At 45.8% G+C, this 17,739-nt stretch overlaps 1 protein-coding gene across 4 annotated transcripts in view; it reads left to right on the forward strand.

The window, feature by feature from the left end:
* The first annotated feature begins 336 nt into the window (after positions 1 to 336).
* The window catches only part of STOX2 (storkhead box 2), a 195,440-nt gene continuing 178,037 nt past the window's right edge, over positions 337 to 17,739 (forward strand). For 2 of the 4 annotated variants that reach the window (XM_065947576.1, XM_065947579.1), the window contains exons 1-2: positions 337 to 2,371; positions 2,569 to 3,011. In XM_065947576.1, the coding sequence (XP_065803648.1) occupies positions 2,648 to 3,011 (364 nt within the window). In that variant the 5' untranslated portion in view covers positions 337 to 2,371; positions 2,569 to 2,647. Of the gene's footprint in view, positions 2,372 to 2,394; positions 3,012 to 3,329; positions 3,441 to 17,739 lie in introns of those variants that run through there. The other 2 variants (XM_065947577.1, XM_065947583.1) reach the window with 2 other exon arrangements.

Consider the following 17,739-nt stretch of genomic DNA (forward strand, 5'->3'; position numbering starts at 1 on the left):
TATACAAAGCTTCAGCTGGATTGACTCGAATACCCAGAGATGCCTGGGACAGCTCGACTAGGGGTTACTCTGGGGCCATGGTTCTACTATATTTGGTGTCTGCTGGAGCTAGAATCTCTCTTTCACTCCTGTGTTGGTGTCTAACCTGGAAGGTGAGAATGGTTGGGAATTGCCCAGCACTGTGCTCTCTTTCCATACCTCCTCCTCATGACTAGCTTGAGCTTCCTCATAACATGATGATCTTGGGGTTACCTACACTTATTACAAGGTGGCTGCTTCCAAGAAGCCCAAGTGTGAACTAAGAGGCTAGTCAGTCTGCTCCCAGAACTGGTACAGCATCAGTTCATGTGTGCGAAATCACTTCAGTTGTATCCAACTCTTTTCGACTCTATGGACCATAGCCTGCCAGGCTCCTCTGTCCATGGGATTATCCAGGCAAGAATCTTGGAATGTGTTGCCGTGCCCTCCTTCAATTGATCTCTGCTCTACTGGTCAAAGCAATCAGACAGAGGTCCTAACCAGAGTTCAAGGGGTGAAGAGAGAGACTCTATGTCCAGACAGGGGAGTGACGGGGTCACATTACGAAACGTACACGCCTGGGAAGCATCGTGGCAGCTCTCTTTGGAAAACTCAATCTGCCATGAACAGAAATTCCAAAGTGATGGCCCTTAGGCTGGAATGCACCTCCCTGAGTGATGACTGTCTGAGGGTCTGTTATATCCTAGTGGACAACCAGCGATTGATAAGCCTGGAGCAAAGCAAGTTCAGCAAAGCCCTCTCTCCTTGCAGGAATGGCAGGCAGTTGACAGCAGGCAGTGGGGAGAAGGGCTGATAAAGAATTTCATTCACAGTGCTCTTTCATTCTTTACCACATCCCACTTGATCTTGAGCTTCAGTATGGAGAAAACTGAGGCAAGGGATCTCCCCAGGGAGTTTGAGGATTTCTTATTTGATAAATTAGCAAAAAAGTTCTTCCTGAACATTTTCAAGTAAATTGGTGCAACAGTGTCTCCTGAATGAAGTCATACTAGTTTATCTTGCATATTTTTAGTTCCTTTGGAGGCTACACGAGGAAACTTGGGTTCTGGAGTCCTAAGTTTGATTCAAATCTTGGGTTTATCAACTATTCATTGTGTGACCTTGGCCAAATCAGTTAACATCATTTTTCTCCTTGGAAAAATCGGAATAATAATTGTTCCTCCTCCTCGAGTTTTGTAAGAATGAGGCATTGATAGATGTTAAACAGCTTTCCTTGGAAAAATAACCAGGAACTGTCTCCACTACTTGGGTCAAGATAAAGGTCTTGGAGCCTGAATCTAGGGAAGGAACAGTTCCTTGCCAAGAAACATTTGCATCTTCCTTCATGATCATGTACCCCCAAAGAGGATGTAAGCACAAGGTAACTTTTTCAGGGACATCCACAGTGTGGCCATTGCAACCTTGGCAAGACACCCTTCAATGATCCCTCCCATCACATAATTTTTTCTTTTTTTTCAGTTCAGGCGTTTTCAAAGTGTGGCCCATAATTTGTTAGAAAGAACAATCAATAGGTTCCACAGCAGACCTACTGAATCAGAAGTAGTGAGACCCACATCCAGGTACCTCTGTTTTGACAAAAGCTGCAGGCGACACTGTGAGCACTTAAGTTTGAGAAAGGCTGCTCCAGGAAAATGTAACCTGAAACCTTGGGGTCAATTAGGGTTCTAGATATACAACTAGTCTTTCTCAATGAAAAAGAAAAACGGAGTTTGTACAGAAAGAAGCTTAATAAAATGGGTTTTTTTCTCTGTTTTGTTTTCGTTTTCTAAAAAATGTGTAATCATCACCTTTCCTGGTGAATTTCATATCCTCTTCATCACTGGAAGGAGACACTGGGAATGACCGGGTTTCTTCTACCTGAGGCCCACAGTACGGGATGGAGATACGGGAGAGTTCCACAAGGGTTTGGGAGGAGGGACTGATGACAATTTTTCGCGGTTGGCTAAGTTTTTTAAAAAGCCACTTCCAAGGGCACATCAACCAGTCAGCGGAGGCACTTGTTCCAGCAGGAGGTGGGGGTGGGGGCGGGGTGGAGCGGGGGAGGAGCGACCCGCGCGGCTCGGGGCCTCCGGGCCTCCCGTGTGTCGCCGTGCGTCCCTGGACCCGCCACCTAAACGCACCCCGCGACCCGGCCATCCGCACCCCCCTGGACCTCCTTCCGCAGCGGACTCTTGGGGATTCCTCCGGCCCGGTCCGGCCCGGCGGGTTCCCCAGCCTCAGCGCGAACTGCCCGCCCCCCTTCCGCGTCTCCGCCCCTCGCCGGGCGCCGAGGGAGGCAAGGGTGCCACGGCTGGAAAATGAGCGGTGCCCGCAGGGTGGCCCGGAGCTGCAGGTAACGCGCGCCAGCCCCCGGCCCGGCCCGAGCGGGCTCCGCACCCGCGCCCCGTCCCCGCGTGGCGACCACGCTGCGCCCACCCGCGGGCTTTGCGCCCAAGCGGGTCCCGGGGCGTCCTGGCGTCGGGGCGCAGGGTGGCGGGGGCGCGGCCGGCTCCCGGGGGGCGGCACTAACGCTCCCCGCTTGTCCCGCAGCGCAGTTCGCGCGGCCGTGCCTGGGAGCGGCGGGAGGCGGCGGCGGCGGCTGTGAGTGGGGTCACGCGGCGGGCGCCGGATGCCTCCGAAGATGGAGAAGTTTCTGCAGATCGCGCCTCACTCTCTGGCCATCGTCCTGGGCCCGGCCGAGGGGCCGGCGGGGCAGAGGTCCGAGGCCGCCCGGCCCGCGTCCCCGGCCGGGCCCCGGCAGCTCGCCCGGCACCACATCGGCTACGAGATCTTCGCCGACTTCAAAGCCGAGAACATGCAGCACTTCTGGAACAAGAAGGTCACGGCCGCGGTGGCAGAGACGTTCTTCCTGGGCTGGATCGACGAGCAGGTTCTGCTGATCCAGGGCAAGGAGGAGCATCTGGAGGCGCTGCGCGAAGGCTGGTCGCGCCGGGCGCTGCGACCGCCCTCGGGCTTCCACATCCGCTGCCTCGGTGAGTCTGGCCGCCGGGCGCCCCGTCCCGTCCCGCCGGTCGCGTCCGGTGCCGTCGCGCGGGGGACCTCTCCCCGCCCTGCCCGAGCGGGCGCGCGGGCCCGGCTCCCCCGGGCGCCCGCTCCTCTCTCCACCCCCGCGCCGCGCCGGGGGAGGGGCCGGCGGCCCGGGCGCGCGCGGGACGGGGGAGCTTCCTGGCACCGAAACCCGGGAGCAGTACCTCTGCGCGCGCGGCGCTCCTGGCCGGCCGGCGGGAGCCTCCCTGGCGGCACCTGCGGGGCGGTGCCTGGGGCCGACCAGGTGGGCGGCGGCGCGGGAGGCTCGGCGGGTCCTCGGCCGCTCCGGGTCTGCCGGGTCTCCGCTTCTGCGCTCGGCTCTGGCTGCGGGCGCGCGTGCGGACGAGGGAGAAGTGGAGAGAGACGGCGCCCAGGTAGCTTCGGGCGGCAGCGGGCTGGGCCGCGGGAGACGGCGGCGGGCGGTCCAGGTGCGCGGGCGCCCCCGGGCGCATCCTGTCCCCTCCGCGCCACCCCCGGCCGCCTCTGCCTGGGGCGGCGCGTCCCTCCCGGGGTGGCTTGACTTTTAAGCGCCGGTGTTTCTGTGCACGACTGAGCTGTGTAGATTTCGTTGCCGCCCGTACATCTTTCAAGTCATTTTGTGAGTTTGAAGGTAGGAAGAGACACGAGGAGGACCGGAGAAAAAAGTCTGATCCTCAACAAAAGAGAAAGCGGTGTCCGGGAAGAGAGCCCGCAAGGTGCTGTTCCCTGCTGCATTTCCAGCGCGTCTTGATCGGCTGTTGTTTCTTAAATTGCATTACTTTTTCTTAATCCAGTCTGCATCTCTTTTAGACTATACTGTTTATTTTTGTACTTTAGCCTCGGTGGCTCAAAACGGGTATGTTTTGTGAAACGATTACGGAAAAGAAAGTATTCTTTCTAGTCCCAAGGTTTAGAAATTCTTTTGTGACATTTTGGGAGGAGGTCAAAAGTTCAAACGCTAAAAGACGGTAAAGCCGCCTTTTTCGTTCGCCAGGGTTGCTACGCGACCTTCTGCTGAAGGCAGACCTTTTACCTGCTAACGTGCCTTCCAGTACGCGTATGGCAAATTTATAGCATTTTTTTGTTTTGTTTGGTCAATTTTCGAATAGCAGAGATCTTTACAAAACTTTCTTTAAATCGAGTAGACAAAAAACTAGTAAAGCTTGCCTCTTGTGTGTTTTACAACCTGTGTTGAAATTCCGAAAGGTGGCTTCACTTTCTTTTTTGACATTAGCAAAAACCTCAGTGGAGTCCCTGTAATTAAGCTGCCTTAGTAAAGGGCCAAGATTAAGGTGTCTAAGATTTCATCTGCTCTCCTACTGCAGAACTGCAACACACTAGGAGGTAAGAATATATGCAGTCATTTTTAGGCACTGCAGAGATTGCATTTCAGTAGTTTTTAATCTTGACTTCATACTTATTCTTTACTTTCTATTTTGGAAAATTTCAAACAATATGCAAAACCAGTACAGTGGTTCTCTCCCTCACTGCTTCTTTGCCGGGATATTCCAATACCTTGAGTAAATGCCTGCAACCCCAGGTGAACCTATATGTTAATACTATGTTTTTTCCTATACCTTCCTATGATAAAATTTAATTTTAAAATTTGGTACAGTAAGAGAATATCTGAATTGCTAGCATCATTCTCTTGTGCTTTGGGGCCACTGTTAAATAAAGTAATTGTTACATGGACACAAACACGGCAATACCACCACTGTTGAAGTGATGCTGTCAGGGCCACTGCTAAGTGGCTAATGGGCAGGCAGGTAACCTATGCATCGTGGATTTGCTGGGCAGAGGGATGATTCACATCCCAGGATAGTGTGGGATGGGAGAGTGAGTTCATGAAGCTACTCAGAATGAATGGTGCCCAATGTAAAATGTATGGATTGTTTGTTTCTGGAATCTTCCATTTAATATTTTTGGATCTTCGTGGACTGCAGTTAACAGACCGCAGAAGCAAAACCTTGATAAGGGTGATGTTCTACTGTATAATCAAAAATGCTATATGGAACTCCCATGAACCCACTGTCTAGCTTCAAAACTTACCAGTACATGGCCAATCTCATTCCATCTTTAAATCTCTCCCACTGTTCAAAATCCCAGCTATTATAGTAATAGCATTTGATTTGTAAATATTTCAGTTGTTCATATTATTTTTCATTTTAGCAGAATTGGTGAGCTTATGGAAATTGGTGATTTGTCATATCAAGCAAAGAGAACTATTTTGGGCATTTTTTAAGAGTTCCAGACTGCTGTAGTTCATTGACTGTGGCCTATTGCCTTGGTAGCTTGAACTGTCTCAAGCTGACTGTCAGCTGGCAGGGAGAGTAGCTGCATTGGCTCAGCCCTTCCCTCTGTAGCCTGCTGGTCAGCACGCAGGGCACCTCCTGAAACCTGCAGCAGACCAAGGAGCATGATGATGTCTTCTGGGATCCAGGTGGTTAGCTTTTTTGAACTGCTTGGGGATTCAGAATCTTTCTTAAAATTCCGATTTTCCTGCAGTAACAGTGGTAAAATATTGAATTGCTAGTGACGGTTCCCCTCCTGTAAAACTTCTCTCAGGGGACCTCCGTGTTGGCTGCAAGGCTGCTTAACTTTTTTGGGGAAGATCGTTTATTGAGCTTTGAAACTCCAAAGTCCAGAAGCCCCTGATGACTGGCTCACAACCTTTTACTCTGAGGCACAGTCTGTGTGTGGACAGGTTCACGTGCTCAAAAGTACAAGAAACAAAACCTCAGCCACGGGAATGTACTCAGAGGGAACCTAGCTGTAAATCTGGAAAGAGTGAATGCCATTCTCACAGTCACTCGGTCTAATTTATATGCAAAAGTAGGAGTTGATCATTATCTGTGGGACTTTATTATTAGTAATGCATTTCTTGCAGGATAACTTTCAACGGATCCCTCAGACCGACTCCCTATATTATCAGATGCTTTTTTGTGGTTTTGTGATTTTCCCTGATTATTTCGTGGGTATGAGACAGCCACAAAACCAGACAGAGATGAGCCTTCCGGAGGGCATCATATTTCCTCTTGTTGAACTTGAATTAAATTCATCAGTCACAAGTAGTTCTCTTAAATAACTGGTAGGCAATGCCAGTTTACATTTTATTCTACTTATAGTTAATAATTATTCGTAAAATTTGGTTGTTTTCCGGGTAGTCTCTGAGAGCCCATCTTGAGATCGTGGTAATAAAATTGTTCTGTTAGATCCTCCCAGTGATGCAAGGGGAAGATTGCCTTTGCTCCATCTCAGAGTACCCTTCTCCTGGTGGGGTGTGTGTGTGTGTGTGTGTGTGTGTGTGTGTGTGTGTGTGTGCGTGTGTGTGTGTGTGTGCGCGCGCGTGTGCGTGCGTGCGTGCATGCCCGTGCACACATATGCGTTAACCCATGGACAAGAGGTCTGCCCAGGTCCCTTTTTTTGGCTAGGCCCCAGCTCCGGTGAGGCAAGCCTACACTTTCACTGCAGCATTGAAAACAGTCTTGTCTTGCTTTGTAACTTGAAACATGCGTCTTGAAGTTGCCAGCAATTCCAGATTACTTTTGCCTGTAATTCCAAAAGTATGTGGTTCTAATCACACACTTTTCAGGTCGGGGTTCAACGAGGAGGAGATGACTATGGATTCAATAAGAAGTGAGGAATTAAGGAACTCAAAGGAAAAGTAGTTTTGATTTGGGATATTCAAACCCACTGCTTAGAAGTGACCTACTTTGGACATGGAGGGAATAAAAATTCAGACTTTTGATTTCCGGGGCCCTCCAAAGGGAGGTATGAGCAGGACACTAGCAATGTTTTAAAATTGTGCTGTGTACTTTGATTTAACACTCAGTTGGACACCTGACATGTTCACTGAGTGCCCGCTGGTGCCAGGCGCTGTGTCCTTCTGGAGGCTATGAAGACTGATGCAGCCTGGCATCTTTGTAGAGATGCTGACTCTGGAAATGGGCATGTGCGGGAGTCTCAGCTCAGGGAGTGAGGGGCAGTTGCTTCTTCCTGGTGGGCTGGGAGAGGGCTTCCCGAAGAAGAGGCTTGCCCTGAGCCTGGCGCAGGGCTTCCGTCAGCTCAGGACAGCTCTCCTACCTGGGCAGGGGCATAAGCGGTCATGGGACGGAGGAGCTCCAGACGTGTTTGGGGGCTGGCTGGCTGGGGAGTTGGGGGACAGCGGTGTGATCAGACAGTGGAAAGGGGGGCTTGGGCCCGAGGTGCCAGCTAAGAAGCCCTGCTAGCTTCTGAGCAGGGAGGGGGAATGATGGGGTTTGATCTTTGGTATCCTGAGAATTCCGGGGTCAGGGGAGGGGACTGGCCACAGGTACCCCAGCTAGAAGTCTATTGAAAGAGCGGTGGGGAGAGGCGCTGGGCGCTGGTGAAAGCGTTTGTTCTCGCGGTCCCGTCCCGCCATCGAGGGTTACTGTGCTTCGGAAGATCGCGCTATAGCCTGGTTGAGTCTGGAGAGCCTTCCAGCCTCCCCGCGGCCCCAGGGCCCCTTGTGAGGCCCTTGTGGGGAGCCCAGTTGTTCCTCCCTCCTGGGACTCCTGGAGTTTCCCCACCTGTCAGCCTGATTCAGATCTGACCATCTCCATAGATGCTCCTAACTTCAGATCTCAGGGACTGTGGCTGTGTCTCTGTCCGCTCCAGTGGCTCTTTACATTTAGATATTATATTACATTTTACTTTATATATTATTATATAGAGTCATGTCCAGTTCTTTTCGACCCCGTAGACTGTAGCCCACCAGGCTCCTTTGTCCATGGGATTCTCCAGGTAAGAATACTGGAGTGGGTAGCCATTCCCTTCTCCAGGGGTCTTTCCGACCCAGGGGTCGAACTTGAGTCTCCTGCAGTGCAGGCGATTCTTTACCATCTGAGCCACCAGGGAAGCTCCATATAAATATATATTTATATATAATATATATATTATATTTATACATATTACATATATTATATATTGAATATATATTATATCTTCTTGACCCGGGGCTGAACCTGTGTCTCTTGTGCCTCCTGCATTGGCAGGCTAGTTCTTCACCACTGTGCCACCTGAGAAGCCCATATTATACTTTATCCTTAGCTATTAACTTAGTTAGGACCAAATATGCTTTTTAGGCTTTAAATCAGAACTTATATTTTACATTATAAAATTTTTAGCTATTGTATCCCTGAAACTCACATAATATTATACGTCAGCTATAGTTCAATAAAAAAAGAAAATTGTTTAGAACATAAGGGCATCAAGCATGTCTTCTATTCCAACATCTTTATTGGTTTTTTTCAAAGAGTTGCTCTCTTAAAGTGGCTTTTCTGAGCAGTAGATTTTTAAGACAATTGTTTTAAAAGGATACACGTCAAAAGAATTTGAATATATTCAAACCAAAAGTTGATTTATTTAAGTCAACTTAAAATTGACTAATATTCCTAGGCTCGTGGTTGGGATTGCCTGATGAGTGTTATAAAGCTTTTGGAATTAGAGGTACTGAGTCATTCACCAACTGAAGAACCTCCTCCGATCTCCTAGGATTTGTTCTGGGAATTGAAGTGGAGACTAGGTTGGATATAGCCCTTGTACTTTTGGATATTCCATTCTGGGGGAGGGGGCAACAGAAATTTAAAAAATTAAACAAAGAAGTAAGAATTTCAAAGTGTTTTAAGGGCTTTAAAAATTAAGCAGGTGAGGACTTCCTGGCAGTCCAGTGGTTAAGACTCCAAGCTTCCACTGCCGGGATTTCAGGTTTGATCCATGGTTGGGGAACCAAGATCCCAGATGCTGTAAAAAAAAAAAAAAAAAAAAAAAGCAGGTGATAGAAAGTGACAGGGAAACATGAGATGATAGCTAACATTTATTGATCATATACTATTTCCTAAATGCTTTGTTTTTGTTGGCTATTTAGGTATCATTATTTTACCCATTTACTGTTGAAAACCCTGAGGAATAGAAGGACAAGTACTTCTCCGAGGACGCCTGGTTAGTAAGAGAGAGAGCTGGGGTCTGGACCCAGGCAGTGTAATTTTTGCTTGTTTTTCTTTTTTCGGTTATACAGATAAGATTCAAGTTCAGGTTGCCAGCCTCCAATACACACAATCTCCTAGCAGTTTAGGGTGCCAGGTAGACCAGGGGCAGTGGGTTTCCGTGGAGGTGGCTGAGACCTCACAAGAGTAAAAGGAAACCCGCGCTGGTCCAGGATGCTGCGAGAGGCCATCATGATCGAGCTTCATTTAAGCCAAACAGGTCGGACCATTGCTCTTGTGGTTAATAATCTTTCTGCGGGGCTCGCTCACGGGAGGGCAGAGTCTTCCTTTTCTGCGCCAGAGCCACATTCCCCGCCCGGGCTTTGACTGACAGCTCTATAATACCTCTTGTTTTGCATAGCACTTGACTGATGGATGAGCCAGTGGCCAGTGGTGGAGGAGCAGATGAAAATCAGCTTGAATGCCGGAGGTACAGAAAGCAAAGCCCTTGAGGCTGATGCTTGTTGAGCCAGCCGGAGAATGGAAGGTGCGACCGGAGATGAGGTCAGAGGGGCTGTCCGACGCCAGGTCATGTGGGGCCTCTTGGCATTTTATTCTGCGGTGACAAGGTTTTGAGCATCCAGTATATTTAGAGCACTGGGTTGGGGCCTGGAGAATATCCAGAAAAGTGTCAGACAGGGGCCCCTCTCTTAGAGAAGCTTACCTCCCATATTAAAATCTCACTGTTAGGTCTAAACAGTGAACAATATTGTATTTCAACTTTTATTAATTTCTAGCTAGTCGTAAAGATATTTTTATGAATTACCTCACTCTGGCTCAAAGAAATTTTCCGTAAAGGTGTGTCAATTTCGTTGTAATGAAGTATTTAGAATGAACTTCAAAGATTCAAGGCCTTGTGATAACTGCTGTAATTTAGATTACACTGACATGGGAGGATAGCACTGTGGATATTTTGACATTAGTTTTCTCTCGACAGAGAAGCGTAATCTCGGACACTGTCAAGGGTCAGAATTAGAGGTATCTCTTTAAAGAATTTGATAAATGATTTGGGTCAAGAGGTACAGGGAATTTTATCAGAGCCTTTGGGGGTGTAAGTCTCCCAGGGAGGCAGACCCACCTAGCTATGAAGGTCTGCAGGACGGTGGTGGACTCCCCGTGGCGTGGCCCCCCAGGCTGAGATATTCTTTTGATATTAACGCAATGAGAGCAACCTCCGTGCTGTCTGTTTGACTCTTACGGCTCAACACACACACAGTGAAATTCTTCCACTTCCTCAATTTCTTGGGAAGGCCCTACACTGGAATTTTCTATGAGAGCCCATCTGTGGATGTAAAATGGCATGTCTCTGAAACAAGGATGTCACCTCCTGCTTCCCAGTACAAAACACGTGGGGGAGCCTTTAAAGTCCCCCGGTCTGCTTGGATGCTGGCTGTTTAACGGTAAGTCCAAAGTAACCTCCTTCTCACAAAGCCACGGGTCCCTGGAGGTCCCAGAAGGCATACCAGTGTCTCTTAGCTGTGGACCCAGTCTGGCAGGATTGCACCTTCTGACCACCTGCGATCGCTGCAGCCTCTGTCTTCACGGTGAGGCCGCTGGTGCTCAGAGGATGCACCGGGATGCTGTGACTGCATCCCCTCTTAGCATCTCCTTCCATCCCTGTCACCCTTCCCCTGACGCTGTGTCAGACGCCCTCCTCCGTATTTCTTCTACTTTCTCTCCAAGTTTGGGCAACTTTTCCTTTTAAATCTTGCAATAACAAGGTGATGTCTCCTCTGCCTTTCTACCACATGCCCCCCCACAACCCTGTGCCTGAGTTTTTTAGAACCCGAAGTTCTCCTTATGTGTCCATTTCCAGGACACCAGAGCTCATCACCTGCTCTTCTAAAGAACATCATCTTTGGTGATTCCAGGCTCCTCACTTCCCTTGGAAGTGACCCTCATGAGTCCAAGATAGTTTTCTGACACTTTCATGCTGAAAAAGAGGAGAAGAACTTCTATACGTTTAATGTCTCCAAGAGGGCACCATCCCAGATGTGATTTTCAAAACAAAATTTTATTTATTTATAGACAATCCCAAACCTGCGGCTCTTGCCCCTTGAGGCTGTTTTCTGCTCTTGGGCAGGTCGTCTCTGTAGTTTTTTCCTGCCCATCTCACCAAGGCTAGTGGGGAAGATTACAGGATCTAATCTGTGGTCCTGCAGTAGAGGGTTTTTTCTCTGCTATGTGGAAACATCTGTCCAGTCTGGCTAGTTCGTGTAGCTTCTTTGTTTTTGCTTTCTTTTTTTTTTTTTTAATTTTAGCTATTTTATCTCTGCTTCTGGACAAAAAATCAGACACTTTCTGGACTCCAGAGGAGGCAAAAGGATGACACAGTCCAATGAACACTGCTGTCCTTCTGGAAAGAAATTCCAACTCTTTACCTCATTGATTATAACCGTGTTTATGCCACGTGTGTGTGGGGGTGTGTGTGTGTGCACGCGCGTGCTCAGTCGTGTCCTGTTCTTTGCAACTTCATGGACTGTAGCCTACCAGGCTCCTCTGTCCATGGGGTTTTTCAGGCAAGAGTACTGGAGTGGGTTATCATTACTCCTCCAGGGGATCTTCCCAACCCAGGAATCGAAATCTCATTCTGTTGTTACTGTTCACCCAGATCCTCAAACTGTCTTCTTCCAAGATCTTCTCTTGGCCTCTAGGTTCTGATGGCTGCTACTTTCCCCCTTGGTTTATTCTGTTTGGGTCTTGATAATGTCAGCTTGGGGAGATGTGGAAAGCCTGCTGACTTTACAGTCAATATACAATCGCAGGATACATAGATGATTCTTTCGTCGTTGTTATGGGGGACAACTTTGTGACCAGCATACCTTGTCTAGGTTGATCACTTTCCTTTTATCAGAGTCCAGTTATTAGTTTGTAAAAAAAATGGCTTTAGGTTAGTAGTTGAAGTAGTAATATAGAAAAATGAAAGTGGTACTTTAGAGTCCGTGTCTCTGACTGTGCCAGATGATGGTGGTTATTCTAGCATCCTTCTTCTACTCTTTCCTGTATCTTGAACATTTCCTCTTATGTCAGTAAAGAAGCACCATTCTAGAGGACGGTCTTTATACTTTTTGCTCCTTCATTTTATTAAATGTTTACTGACTCTGCTTCAGAGTTGGAGAAGGGGTGAGTAGAGTAGGGAGGAGGAAGAAGAAGAATGAACTTCTGTTAATGTTCACGTGGGTCAGGCATTGTTCTCAGCACTTTAATATAGTCTCATGTAATCCTTACTGAGGTTGTGCTAACGTTATTTCCGTTCTATAGAAGAGGAAACAGATTCAGAGAATATTTATACGTACACATTTAACACAAAGTCCTCTCTCATCCTTTTCACCTTGAAATTTTTTTCCAAAATTGATACTAGAATATCTCTGCTTTTTGCTTGGTATATCAATTTGCCACCTTTTCCATCTTTTGTATACTTTTATTTTAGTGTGTGTTTTATAAGCAGGATATAGAGTTAGACTTTAAACCCAATATGAAATTTATCTTTTTAGAAATATTGAGCCACTGACTGTGTCGTAATAACATATATTTGCTCTTGCTTGAAACTTTTGTATGTCATATGGAAGGCCCTACAATGTCAGTTTTTTTTTTTTTTAACACAAATCATTTATGTTGAAATGAAGCAGTGCACTCTTTTTACAAATGAATTAAATACCTTCTTTGGTGCTTTGCTCTCGACCTTGTAACTAAAGCAGTAGCTCTAACCAGGAACCCAGTTATTCTGTAGCTTAGGTGAATCCCCAAATCTCTACCATCAACCCTAAGGAAGTGAAGCCCCTGGCCCCTCCTCAGGGAGGGAGCCAGTATAGATCTGAGCTAGTAAAAAAGTCACTCCCTGGCTTAGAAACCCTCTCTGGACAGTGTTGATTTGGACCAGAGACTGTGGAGGCTACTCCTGCAGGACCAAGGCTCAGAGGATGGGGAGGATACTTGGGCACCGGTTAGCATTTGGCCCTGTCTAAACTGGCCATGAGACATTGGGTCCTCACCCAGAGGTTCCTGATACTTGGTCCTGTCCAAAACCATCTGTCATGGACCAGGTATGCTCATGAAAGTTTTGAGCAGGACCAAACGTCCTGCAAGCGTGGCCTTCATTTATTCTAAGGAGGCTACATCAGTGTCATTTGGAAACTGGTCTATTTTCTTTTGTTTAGCTTCTTTTTTTCTTTTGTTTAGTCAGTTTATACTGTGCAAGAGTCTTAGATCCAGGATCAAAAGCAGAAGGGTGAGGGATGTTGGATGTTACTGAGTTAAATTGGCTCACAAGGTAAGCAGCAGGCTCAGGTAATTGTAGAGAGATTTTGAGGTGATATAAGAAAGAGAAGAGGCTTCTTGTAACAGAGGCACAGCTTCGGTTTGAAGGAGTCCATGAAGACAAAATTAGATGGAGGCTGTTGATGGAGATAATTCAGTGACATGTGACTGATGACTGTGGGGGAAAAGGTTTAATTTGATGAATCTTTCCCCTCTTTTTTCAAAAATGAACACTGCGAATCTTTTGACATTGTGAAAGAAACAAGGCTCAGAAAGCCCCAAAGTTTCTTTCCTTTAAACAAAATTTAAGTATAGCTGATTTACAATGTTATGTGTTTTCTTAGAATAGTATAAGTTTCCCTTGTTTTCAAGTAGGTGACTACTCCTTATAACGTGGCTAGTAGTAAGAAAGCCTGGATCCCGTAAAATCAAGCATTATCTAGCTATATTTGTGGTGAAAATGTAAAATAACCAGCAAATTTACATGCAATTTGAATAAGTGGGATTTTAAATTTCTATGTACTCAAACTGATGATTAGTTGATAGTTTTATTGTGCATAATGCCTTGTTAATGAGCCTAAATATTTGAATGACTTTAGATTTTTTTTCATTTATTTTTATTAGTTGGAGGCTAATTACAACATTGTAGTGGTTTTTGTCATACATTGGACTTTATATTTAATAAGTGTTAAAGTGCCGTGCTAAAATAAGTATTACATTTTTTTTAATGACTTTTTTCCTCCTCTCCCATTAAAAATTCTGGACATTGGTTAGCAGAAGAGAGAAGGATTGGTTAAATGCTAACAGAACATACGTTGAAGCTTATTTCTGAAGAGCAGTTTGATGTGAGTTGGCGAGTTCACATCATTTCAATGTTTGTAAGACGGACTGTAAGAATGTAAATCTGGAGTGGCTGAATCCAAGGGTCAAGTGTATGATCTATTCAACAAACGCTTTTGATTTCAAGGGGAGGGATTTAGAGTATGCACAATTGTGCAAGGAGAGGGAATGTGAGTAATTTTCTCTGAGCCCTGACCCTGTTACTCAAAAGTTCTGAGGACTTACGCATGCGGACTTGAATGAGTGAATGTAGTCCTTTGTAATATCGCCAACATGTTTAATTTTCCAAGTAGTTAGGTCATTATGTCGACTTTGTCCTCATGCCAGAACCATTATCCAGGCATTTCAATTAAGATACTGCCTTCTCAAGTCACAAAAGTTGAAAATGACTACCATTTATATGCTCACCTGTTTTAAAATAACTGGCACTTATGTTCTACTTGCTTGTATCGGCAGTTCACTTGGAATGTGTCTTTCCCACACATTTGTCCTTTCTTTGAGGATGGAGACTATAAACTTCAGTTTATGTGTCCCCCTTCAGCTCTCTATGTGATGCGGATTTATAAGTGTAGTGTGAGTGCACTGGGAAGTATAGTTAATGCTAACTGGCTGCTGGTGGTAATCTCTAAACTCGCTTTTGTGAAAATAGTTAGACAAGGGGATCATTAAATTAGGGTAGCCCTAGTGTCTTTGGTAACTTCTGAAAGCAAATTGAATCCAGAGTCAACCAGATTTTTCTTGAATCTGAGAAAGCAAAACTTAAGAACAACTACAGCTGAGTAGTTTCTCATGTAAACCAAACATTTAAGATACAGCCAAATAAATAATTACTTTGCTTCCCCTCTTCTCTATAAACACCTCTGCTGTCACCCCCCACACTGGGGGGCCCCCTAACCACTTTTTGGTTTTGGCAGTGCCTGAAAAGGCATAATTTTGGCAAAATATTATAAAACATATAATCTAATGATGATTATAGTTAACAGCCTATTTTAAATTTGTTTGAGTTACAACTCTGCTTTAGAAAATAAGACTTGGGGTACATATTTTAAAAAATAAGTCAGAGGGCATGTTAATTATATTTCAGTTCAAGAGAAAATAAATTGGAGAATTGAGGAAAACCACAGAGAAACTGGTTTCTTCAGCTGTTTGAAAAGCAAGAGGGAAAACTACCATCACTGAATATTTTTGTTGTCAAGGGAGGGGAAAGAATTTGAGAGGAAAGGGTGTGAAGTGAGATCATAATTGGAAATAATGAACTTTATTGTTAATGTGCAGCCACGGGACCCGATCGTGCAGGTTGCCACGTTGGGTCACCCAAGTCAGCAGCCACAATTCAGGACCTGAAATACATTAAAAGTGTTGCTGCAAAGTTAGTGTGTTTTAGGAGGACAGAAGAAGACGTCACATTTATTAATAGACAAGTTGTATGTGCATATCCTGGAAAGAAAACATTGGAAAAGTTGTGTTTGTATTTCTGTATCTATTAGGATAGGGCTTCCCTCGGGGCTCAGTGGTAAAGAATCTGCCTACAATGCGGGTGATGCGGGTTGGGTCCCTGGGTTGGGAAGATCCCCTGGAGAAAGGAATGGCAACCCGCTCCAATATTCTTGCCTAGAGAATCCCATGAACAGAGGAGCCTCGTGGGCCGCAGTCTATGGGGTTGCAAAGAGTCGGACATGACTTAGCAACTGAATAACAACAAACAATATATTAGGATATACGAAACGATCAAAACCTTTACTTCCATGTCTGGCTGCCTTGTAGCAGCCTTAGCCACCAATGTTCGACTTCAACGTCTTTTTTACTTTGCAGGCCTGTCCGAACAGTCTTCAGAATTCCTGGGTGAATTTGGAAGATAATAAATAATTTCATGAGGCATTAGTCACGCATGGATTCACAAATGTACATTATAAAGAATAAAATGCATATTGTATAGTTTTTTAAAAGTAGAGGCATGATGTCATTTAGCCTGAGTCATGGAAAACCTTATTTAGAAAATGGTGAAGTTTTTTTCCCTCTGGGAAACTCACTTTTCTCTAGTACATGAGATAGGATGAAAGTAGAACAGGTTATCAGAATTTCAGAAAAGCTGTGAAAGTTTTAAACTGGGTAATCTCTTGGGGTCTTTCCAGGAGGCACTAGTGGTAAAGAACTGCCTGCCAAAGCAGGAGACATAAGGGACGTGGGTTTGATCCCTCGGTTGGGAAGATCCCCTGGAGGAGAACATGAAAAACTACTCTAGTATTCTTGCCTGGAAAAGAAAGATAAGTCTTCATGAAAGAGATTCTCATGAAAACTAGGTTTTTACATCCATCAAAACTCTTTTGGAGGGCAAGTGGAGAATTCCAGAGGGTGTCTTTGTCCACCTCTAAGGCCAGTATTGAACTGGCTGGATTGAGAACTCAGGTCAAGCTATTGAATTTTCATTGTAGCCCTAGCTCACTTTTGCTGTCTGCTGTGATCATTGAAATTTTGCTCCTGGTCTGGGTACCATATACACCTGAAATAATGAAGGAAGAAAAAAGGACTGTCTTGTCTTCTTAAGGTAGGAGAGCACTCACCACCACAGCTTTGAAATGGTGTCTGCATCCTTGGAAGCTTGTGAGTTGAGTCAAAGCAAAGAAAACCCTCTGACAATTTTTCGGGCCAACCTAGAAAACACTGGCTTCCAAAACTGCTCCGCAATCTAGGAGAAGACCTCAGTCCTTACTGACTGAGTGCTTTAATTGTGTCCGGGAGAGTCTGAAACACCAGTGAGGTTCCTTGCTTGGTGAACCTTTGAATGCTGATCACAGGGTTCATCCTTTGATGAGTTCTCACAGGGAAATATACTTGCCAGGTTTGTGAGTAAAAACACATAATACCTCAATTTTGGGAGCTCCAGGGAAAAGGCCACCTTCTTTGCATGTATGAACAGTTTTCATTTGGAGCAGTGCATATTTGGTAGAAGAAAATTGAAGCTCTGAATACACAGAAATCGATACTTAAAGTAAAACCCCAATCGATATTTAAAATAGTGATGATAAAATGATTTTGCATTTTCCCTCATTATTCTGTTTCAGAGGTGTGTTCTTGTCCTGCAGTGAAGAAAATCTGAGAACTCCAGATTAATTTTATTTCGATCATGATATTCTGTGTCCGTGATAAACTGCTTGGGCTTATGCGTCTCACTTTCTGATTATTTTATTTTTTTTACTGCTTGTCCCTATCGTTAGAGTCTTACCCATGAGGAGGTTCATTACATAGTACCCTTTCCCTCTCTGTCCTCCGTGGAAGGCTTTGGAATGCCTGAGCACGCTGCTGGTGTATGTAAGCCTTTGCCAGGTGATAAGGCTGGGTGTGGTGTCAGAGCTCTAGTTGGGATAGGGTTCTCATTCCTGCTCTGAATTTAGCAGCTGTGGGGCTCAGACCAGACCCTGTTGTGTTGGAGTAAAAAAAAAATAAAATTCATGAAATTAAAAAAACAAATGTAGTCACTTAAGCTACAGGACAGGGAGGCCTGGCGTGCTGCAGTCCATGGGGTCGCAAAGAGTCAGACAGACTGAGCGACTGAACTGAACTGAACCTTTTTTATTTTTATTTTTTGGTCGGT

The sequence above is a fragment of the Muntiacus reevesi genome, chromosome 10 (genome assembly GCF_963930625.1).
Source record: "Muntiacus reevesi chromosome 10, mMunRee1.1, whole genome shotgun sequence".
Lineage (NCBI taxonomy): Eukaryota > Metazoa > Chordata > Mammalia > Artiodactyla > Cervidae > Muntiacus > Muntiacus reevesi.